At 33.0% G+C, this 9,596-nt stretch overlaps 1 protein-coding gene across 1 annotated transcript; it reads right to left on the bottom strand.

Annotated features, from left to right (window-relative positions):
- Positions 1-6,898: 6,898 nt before the first annotated feature.
- Positions 6,899-8,807, bottom strand: LOC131071372 (uncharacterized). Its single transcript, XM_058007186.2, has one exon. It carries the CDS (start codon positions 8,560-8,562, stop codon positions 7,456-7,458), a length of 1,107 nt encoding a protein of 368 aa, XP_057863169.2. The 5' UTR covers positions 8,563-8,807; the 3' UTR covers positions 6,899-7,455.
- Positions 8,808-9,596: the final 789 nt, after the last annotated feature.

Genomic DNA, 9,596 nt, shown 5'->3' with positions numbered 1-9,596 from the left:
GATCAAAACAAATTATGATAGCATAAATTCGACAATATTCTTTTGACATGGAGCTATGAACCAATGAAATCAAAATGGTGGACCTCATCCCAATTTAACAATAGCACAATAGTAGGGTTTGAACCTTGATGACAAGAACAACAATACCACAACTTAACCATCACACCATACCAATATCAACTATCACCTCATACCAATATCAACTATCACCTAAATAAACTTAATTTAAAGTGTAATTAATAAATAATCACACCAAGACATAAAAGAGTTTGTATCGAGGTTTGATAATATTTTAAAGGTTTTTAAAGAAAGTGTTAGTATTTAACTAATCATAGCATAAAAATTTATGTTTATGAAAATAATTTAGAGTTATAGATTCGACTTAAAAAGGGTTATAATGAATTTGAGATGGAGATTGAATAAATTTAATGTTAGAATAAAAAAAATTAATATCTACATTAAAAATATTATCATTCCTAAATTAAATACTCCTAACCTCTACATTTGATTTTCTAATTTATTATTAATTGTTTAAGTATCACTCTAGCTATCAAATAATTAATTAAAGTTAATTACATCAAAAGGTATTGTGAAGCGACAAAACACAAGAATCACATCATATTTGCATACATAAAAAACAAAATGCATTCCCCATATTTATTTAAAAAAAACTAAAACTATAAATAAAAAATATAACATAATTCTTAAATAGATAATTTTAAAGTAAATAAAATAACTCTTAAATAAATAAAAATAACTCGTCAAATAAAAATAAATAACATAAATGTTGATATTGGCATAGTATGATGGTTAATTTGTGGTGTCTTAATTCTTGTCCTCAAGGTTCAAACCCTCTTGAGGTAGTATTGTTGAGTTCTTATATTTGGGGATGAGGTCCCCATTTGTAACCTCACTCGTTCAAAAACTCGGCTTCAAAAATATTTACCTTTAAAAAATATATATATAAATAAATAAAATGATTCTTTATAATTTTAAAATAAAATAACTAAAAAGATTAATATCTTTTATTTTATTTTTTTATTTTTTTTTAATGGCAAGCGCTTTTTATTGGAGCTATGAACCAGTGAGATCACATGGGAGGACCTCATCTCCATGTCATGATCCAAGGCATCCTCGATGAAGCACCTGTACAGCTTGAGAGCACCAGTTGTCATTTCCATTGGCCAACGAACAGAGACAAACCATCGATCGAGCCGCTGGCAGTGAGAGCCGACATCAAACTTTACCCTACATCTGTGTTAGGCCTTCCTCGCGGTACGCGCTACTAGATTGGTCTGTCTGCACCTACGGACAGTCATAGTCAATGGGGGCCAGGATAAACCTCCACCTCACTGTACCGCCCAGCTTGGACGGCACAGCATGAGACTCAGGAGTTTCGGCCTCGAGACCTCCACCCGGAAGTGCGTAACCTACAACCGCTACAATAGGGGAACAACCCAAAAAATTAATATCTTTAATAGTGTTTATTTATATATATATATATATATATATATATATATATATATATGCTTATATATTTACAAAATAACTAGATTAAAAAGAGAAAATATTATGGTGTCACAAAATTTTCACAATCTTAATAAACAAATTCTAATTTAAAAAACCTATTAGTTACCATATTAAATTTTAATTAAAAATATCTTCCAATTGCGGAATTTATAAAAATTAAATTGAAACATAATGAACACTTCAAAGAAATAATCATGGTGAGCACAAATGTAGCTAATAATAAAGGTTGCCTAGAAATTAAGTTATAGCCTTGCACGGAGATTTATATGCATTGAGATGCATGCCTAAGCTTATGTGGAGGAGATTACATAGATTTGGGGACTTGCAATTCATGCATCTTTGGGGATAAGGGAAACCTTTTACTAGGGAATGGGGAAGCATGTTTGTGGGGTGGTTCAAGCTTTTAACTTACATTAGTGAAAAATATTTAGGTGTAAAGTTTTATGTTATTTTTTATTTTTTATTATTAAAAAAAATTAAAAAATTAATTCTTTTAGAATAATAAGGCCTTTCTAGCTTTCATGTTTTCTTTAGCATTGTGTGTATTTGTATGTTTTTAATGGGTAAGGTGGGGTATGATGATGCTATTCTTGTCAATTTTTATGTAATGTTTTTGCTTGTTAGATAGGTTACAATCAACATTGTCATTGAAATAATTGATAGGTATGTGGACAATGAAATGTCATTGTTTAAGTGTTAACTAAAATTTACTGACAATGTATTGTCTTCTTTTATTTAACTCAACATAGATTTTTTTATTTTTATTTTTTAAAGCGATTTTCTATAAACATAAAACAAGATTGTTATGGGATTCTTTTTGTCACTAGTTGTAGTGACCCTTTTTCTTTTCCTTTTCTATTTTTTATAAGAATTTTAATGGTTGTAAGATGTAACAAATCTATGTGTAGATCTTTAAATATGTGCATCTTTTCTTCATCATCTAATTTAAATGAGTGTTTTATAAATTTCTGTAACGAGAATTTTTTGAATTCATGATAAGGAGCATATTGGAAAAGAATTATATCGTCTATTTAAAGATTTTTAGAATGCATGGATAGTCTTTTAAGCACATTGCAAGAGTGTTCAAACAAACTAGAGACTCACAATAATATTGATATTTAAAATAGCAGCAATGTGGACTTGATCCTCTCTATTGAGAGTTTGTTGAACAAGACTTTCAAAATCTTGAAGAAAAAACTTATATTAACTTTGTTTAAACCCTTTGAACAATAAAGACTTTTTTGTGTAACCTGAAAGACCAAAGAAAACCTCTTCATAAGTTGATGCCAATCAAATTGAGCACTCGTGTCATACTCTATACATTGGTAAAACTAATTGTGCTATCAATGTCAAGATCAAAGAACATGGCACGAACATTAGGCTCACACACATTAGGAGGTCAACTCTCACAAAACATTCATCTATGACTAGACATCTTGTCTACTAAGACGCCCCCAAAGTCCTTGCGAAAAAGAACAATTGCAGTAATAAGAAATTAAGATAAGTTATTGTAATTGACAAACACTTTCCTAATATAGATAGAGATAAAAGAGTTATGAACTAATATTAAGAACCAATCTCAAACACTCTTAAAACCAATGACACACCCCATTGATTTTGCATCTTTCGTTCAATTTTCAACTCCTTATAACTCTAAATAAGAGACATAATATTTCCACTATCCATGATAATAATTGGAAGTTCTTCTAAATATATGTGTGGTAATTTTAACATCAATATTTTGAATCCCACTATGTGATCCATCTTCATATAACAAATCATTAATGGTAAACATTAAAACAACTCTCAATCCCTTAAAGGTCTACCATTCTTAATTACAAAATCCACAATCTCTCTTCAATAATTTTACAAATTCAAATTACCCACACTGACAGTAGATCTATTGGTGATGTTGAATAGTTCTACATGAGCCCATTAAAGATCAAATCTCGCTAAGTGCAAGACCCCAACATCGTAAGGGATGAGGTCAAAATCATGCCCTTGACAAATTTGACAACATGTATACGCCTCAATCCTTAACTTTGAACCAAATAAAATTCACCGAAGACTCCTACCCTCATATCAATTATAACACTTATTTAATTTTCATTTTTTTTCCCTCTTTATCACTCCTTATCCCAAAACTAAAGTGATTTTTTCCCCTTTGGTTGTCCCACCACACTATCCTTACCCTCTCCACATCACACACTGACAGTAGATCTATTGGTGATGTTGAATAGTTCTACATGAGCCCATTAAAGATCAAATCTCGCTAAGTGCAAGACCCCAACATCGTAAGGGATGAGGTCAAAATCATGCCCTTGACAAATTTGACAACATGTATACCCCTCAATCCTTAACTTTGAACCAAATAAAATTCACCGAAGACTCCTACCCTCATATCAATTATAACACTTATTTAATTTTCATTTTTTTTCCCTCTTCATCACTCCTTATCCCAAAACTAAAGTGATTTTTTCCCCTTTGGTTGTCCCACCACACTATCCTTACCCTCTCCACATCACACATAGGTACTTCAACCTTTCCCGATCAACTTGGTTTCTCATATTTAGCCTTGTTTTCTTATGCTGACGTACTTTCCTCTCCTATCACTTTCCATCTTCCTTTCCTCCCTCTCCTTTTCTCTCTCTTCTATTAATTTTTTTACGTTGTCTTGTTGAGGAATCTTCATCTTATTAATTGATAGAATATTACATTTCTTTTCTGTCACTGTTCGCCACCACTTCATTATAATACTAATTTACCCCATAATTATTTCAATTAATTTGCTTGTATTTAACTAATTAGTAGATATTTGCTTCTATTTGTGTTGATTTCCGTGATTTTTCATGATACCTCATGATTTTTAAATAAAACTATATTTAAGAGCTAACATGCAATCCTCGTACTATTTGATTTCACTAATTCTCCTGACCATCTCGTGATTTCTAGAGTCAACATGCAATTCTCTTACTATTTAATGTATTATTAATTATATTTTCTTTTTCTTAATCTGATTTGTGGACTGTACATACTATTATCAATCTTTTAGTTTTTGGTTGAGTCTGTTCTCTATCTTTTTTTTAGTGTACATTAATTATAAATGAATAAGTTGAATATAAGTATGATTTAATTTCAGTAGTATATATTAAATTATTGTGTTATATAGATCACTAATATTTGAAAGAAAATGACATAAGAGTTTTTTTGACAAATCATGCTACATATAGATATACATATTATAGTTATTTATGTATATTTGGGAACCATACATGCAAATTTTGTATGGAGAACAGCTTCTGCCTTAATTCTATTATAAAACATTTTTTTCTAAACACAGATAAAATTTAAGAATTGTCAATTTTACTCTTAGTTATTTATGTATATTTGGGGACCATACATACAAATTTTGTATGGAGAACAGCTTCTGCCTCAGTTCTATTATAAAACATTTTTTTCTTAACACGGATAAAATTTAAGAATTGTCAATTTTACTCAGGTAACGAGTTTAGCACTAATAGGCTAACATATCTTAATCATGTACCAGCCATTTTCAAAAGAGTCTATCCCCATCAACAGGTTGTCATCAATGTCCTTACTATTACAATAGATCAAGGATTCACAAAAGAAGGTATTCCCATTAACACGTATTCAATATAGCATCTTTTTACACCAAGATCTATCTGTTCATATACTAACTGTTTACAAGAGTAACTGTCTACACGAATTCCACTTACTAGTTTTTTTATAAGGAACTCTAAATCTATCTCATTGATAGTAATAGAAGTTTTCCTAAGAAACTCCAACACATTATTGTATTATTCCTTTTACTTGCTAACCATGTTCTTTTTGAGGAATTGTTTACAATAGAAGCTATTCACAGCAATGCTACTACCTGATTTACAATAAAAATCTTCAGTATAATTACTATATCATTCATTTTACTTGCTAACCATACCATCTTAAAATTCTACTATTTCTTTACTTGACAACCATACTGTTTTAAAATTGTAGTATTCCTTTTACTTGTTAACCATGCTCTCTAAAAAAGTTAATTTACAAAAAAAAATATCCCCCATATCATAACCTACTCATTTTTTTATAGTAAACTCTACCTGTATATCTCATACTCAATGAAGACCTCTAATAGGCTATTTCTATCATTCATTTTTACTTGCTAACTGCTTAAAACAGAAGCTATCCCCAAAATATGGCGTACTAACTTTTTAATAATAAACTTTAAATCATTCTCATAGAGACTGAGACTTGAACCTCCTAACTTTTTATGATAAACTCTATATCTATTTCATAAACAATGAAAACTTCAATATATTATTCTATTCCTTTAATTGCTAACCTCCCATATACATTATTTCTATCATTCCTCCTACTTGGTAACTATACTTTCTTAGAAACCGTTTACAACACATATGGCTTCTAAATTTTTATAATAAACTCTAAATCAATCTGATAGGCAATGAGAGAAAAACCTCCTAATTTTTTTATAATAAACTCACATTGACAATGAAGATCTCCAATATATTATTATATTCCTTTGACTTGCTAACCATACCCTCTTGAAACACTGTTTTAAAATAAAAACTATCTTCAACATATGACTTAATAACATTTTATAATGAACTCTAAATCAATCACATAACATGAAAACCTCGATCTCCTAACTTTTAATAAGCTCTATATCTAAATCATAGATGATAAAATCTCCAATATGTTATCCTATTCCTTTTACTTGTTAACCTTACTCTTTTAAAAAATCTGTTTACATAAAAAACTATCCCCAACATTTTGACTTCTAATTTCTAGATCTATCTCTCATTTGATAATGAAACATCCAATATATAATATTATCATTCCTTTTAATTTAAGTACTAATCATAGTCTCTAGCTTCAAGAATGAAAATTTTATTATTCTTTTTAATTACTAATTACTAATCAAACTCTTACTAATTACTAATCAAACTCTCTTAAAACTTCAAAAATAATCCAAAAACAATCTACAAGCTAATGATAGACTGAAAACCCCACAAACATAAATTTTATTATTCTTTTTAATTACTAATTACTAATCAAACTCTCTTAAAACTTCAAAAATAATTCAAAAACAATCTACAAGCTAATGATAGACTGTGAAAACCCCACAAACATCATTCCATGTAAGTTGATATAAGTTGATATTTTCATTTGAATTGTAAAATTTTTCCACCATAATCCAAAAATAATCCACAAGCTAATGATGGACTGTGAAAACCCCACAAACATTATTCGATACAAATTAACATTTTCATTTGATTTGTAAAATTTTTCCACCATAACTTCAGGATGCATTCTGTTTCTCTGCATCAAAAACTTCAGCCAAAAAATTACTAATATATAGCTCTCATGAAGTTATACAACCAGAAGCATTACCAATGTGGAATAAAATCCCCTGTTAACTGTCATCTACTTCTCTGTATTCTAAGCCTTACGTTTTAGTATATGTTGATGTGGGTACATCCTAGTTTTAGTTTTTCCCTTTTATAGGAACCTAGCTATCCAAGATGCCAAGATCCTGAAAGAAGTGCTTTCGAATCTTTCAACCACAACGACTGGTCACAGCTATTGCAGCTCTGCTCTGCTCTGCCATGGCGCGCCTTTTTGCATAAATTACACCAAGTTGTATAACTTTCTCAACTTAAACCAGATTTAAAAAGCTGTTTAACTTAGTTTTCCAAAGTAAAACAAGTTTTGCGGTGACGAATTTATAGGGAACATAAAACATCAATCTCTTTCAATTCCATATGTGAAACAATAATGGAAGGCAGAGGAATAAACCAACTCTAGGAGGTCTGTAATAGTATCTGTTACAAGGCAGAAAAATCATAAAGACAAGAAGAATATTGACAGACATAGACAGGCAACAATAATTTAAGAGAGAGTTGGATGCAGAGATCTTGCAAATCCATTAATGGTGGTGTAGCTCTTCGAACTGAAACCCAGGCACCCGAACAGCCCCTGCCGGTAGGGCAAATAAGTCTTACGCCGCAGCTCCTCCGCCTGCGCTCTATTTGCAGTATAATGAAGCTCGTGAGCAGAGACCGGAACCCTCCTTGCGCCGGGGCCATTAACATTTCTGTTGCTCTGGTTTCCAGAATTCGGCACAGAATTTGAAGCATTCTTGTTCTTGACCTTAAATTTTTCAGCCTGCTTGGCCGAAGAAGCGCCTGAGCCTTCCTGAGAGGTTTTCTTTGAAGAAGCCTTGGTGGAAGACAAATGCTGCTGCTTTGCAGGGCTACTGGAAAAAGAAAGCGCCCAGAGCTTCTCCCTGGTGTGGCCTCTGCCCTCACTCTTACTCCTGTAAAGAAAATCTTTAAGGCTCATCCATCTTTTCGACCCGGATTTCCCCTTCTTAGACGAAGCCACAGCAGCTGCTTCGCCATTTTTAGCCTTTTCCTCATCTTCATTTTCTTCCAATTTCGAAACCTCAGCTTCAGACCCTGGCAGATGCCATTGCGGCAAGCTTCGCAAAGGCGAAAGAGACCTAGTCCGCCTGTGCCGTGATTTGTCACGGCAAAGCCCCCTTTCTCTGCATCTCTCAGCGCTCTCTTCCTCCAGATCTTCCCCCTCATCCTCCAGATCAATAAGCGGCCTCAAAGCCTGGGGTTTCTCCAGATGCGCACTGAGCTTCATAGGCCGAATCAGGCCATTACAGAAAAGCTCATCTGCAGAAGCAGCACCTCCATCAAACTCAGAAAACCGAGCACTAAACTCGAAATCCGAACCAGAGCCGCTAGGTGACGCCGCATCCTCCCGAAAAACCCCATCCTCCTCCATTTTCGGGCTCTGTTTTCGGGGAGGCGAACGAACAGGACTAGCAGGAGCGCTGAAGAAAAATCCGGCTCGATTTCGACCAGGACTAGAAGGTGCACTCATATAAACAGGTGAACTACAGGCACTCTCGTACACATAATGACTTCCACCGCCATTGTTGCTCATGACAGGCGATCCAATCCCAACAACCCGCAACGTCTCCATTTGATTCTCCTCACCAAAACACACAAATCTCACCGCTCTGAATCAGAAAGCTCATCCAACAGAACATGAAATACAACGATTTGACAGTTCTAGATAACCATAACCATAACACTTGCAGCACACGCAATAAAGGCCGCCATTACCGAAATCTTTACTCCCAATCCAACTCCGTCCTTTCAACATGACAAACGAAAAACATTGCATTTGCTTATCATCATCTTCCCCAAACAGTTTATAATATATTCAACTGCAAATCTGACAGCTTGCAGACGGTCACCTATAAATAACTCTAGAAGCCTAATTTAACTCTGGTTAATTGACCCCGAGTTAAGGATCGCGGTTAGCCTCTCACGTGCGGAGTGTGCGGATGTCATGTGCCCGTTTATTCGGAGGCGATTTTACCGAGGTTGTGGGCTCATTAAGACTAAACTGGCTCAAATTCCTCATCTACTTGACGGTTTAGATGAGTTCCAGATATCTTGGAATGAATTTCGACCGTTCGTACTCTATATGTGTTAACGCATGCAGTCCTTTTAATTAAGATTAATTAAGGCGTTATGATTTTTCTGACAGTTTACTTATGCGGTGTTTATTACTAAACACGTAATGTGAGGTCACGTCTAGAAGCGACTTTACCAAGTCAAACAAGATATCAAGCTGGTAGGTACCTTATAGCTCTTTTATTTTTCTTTTTTAAATCTCTCTACAACCTAATTAATTGTAGGGAAATTAAATTAAACATACACTCATTTTAACACTCAAGATTACATCTATATTTTGATGTTTGAAAAGTTAGTTATTCTAAAATTTGGATGACACTCTCCTTCACATGGTCATGTGTACTTTTATTCTCTATAATGATGTTAACTTTTCAAATCTATACACTTGCATTTTTACTTGTGTAATATTTATTTGTCTTACTAAGTATTTGCACTTGCATAAATGAAAGTATTGCACTTGCATGATTAAGGTATCTTGTGTGTCAAACAACTTCAGATAAGATGGAATGGTTTGTTGGATATAATGTATTTGTG

Source organism: Cryptomeria japonica, chromosome 2, assembly GCF_030272615.1.
Source record: "Cryptomeria japonica chromosome 2, Sugi_1.0, whole genome shotgun sequence".
Lineage (NCBI taxonomy): Eukaryota > Viridiplantae > Streptophyta > Pinopsida > Cupressales > Cupressaceae > Cryptomeria > Cryptomeria japonica.
The sequence above is the reverse complement of the archived record's forward strand: the minus strand, read 5'-3'. Positions and strand labels throughout refer to the sequence as shown.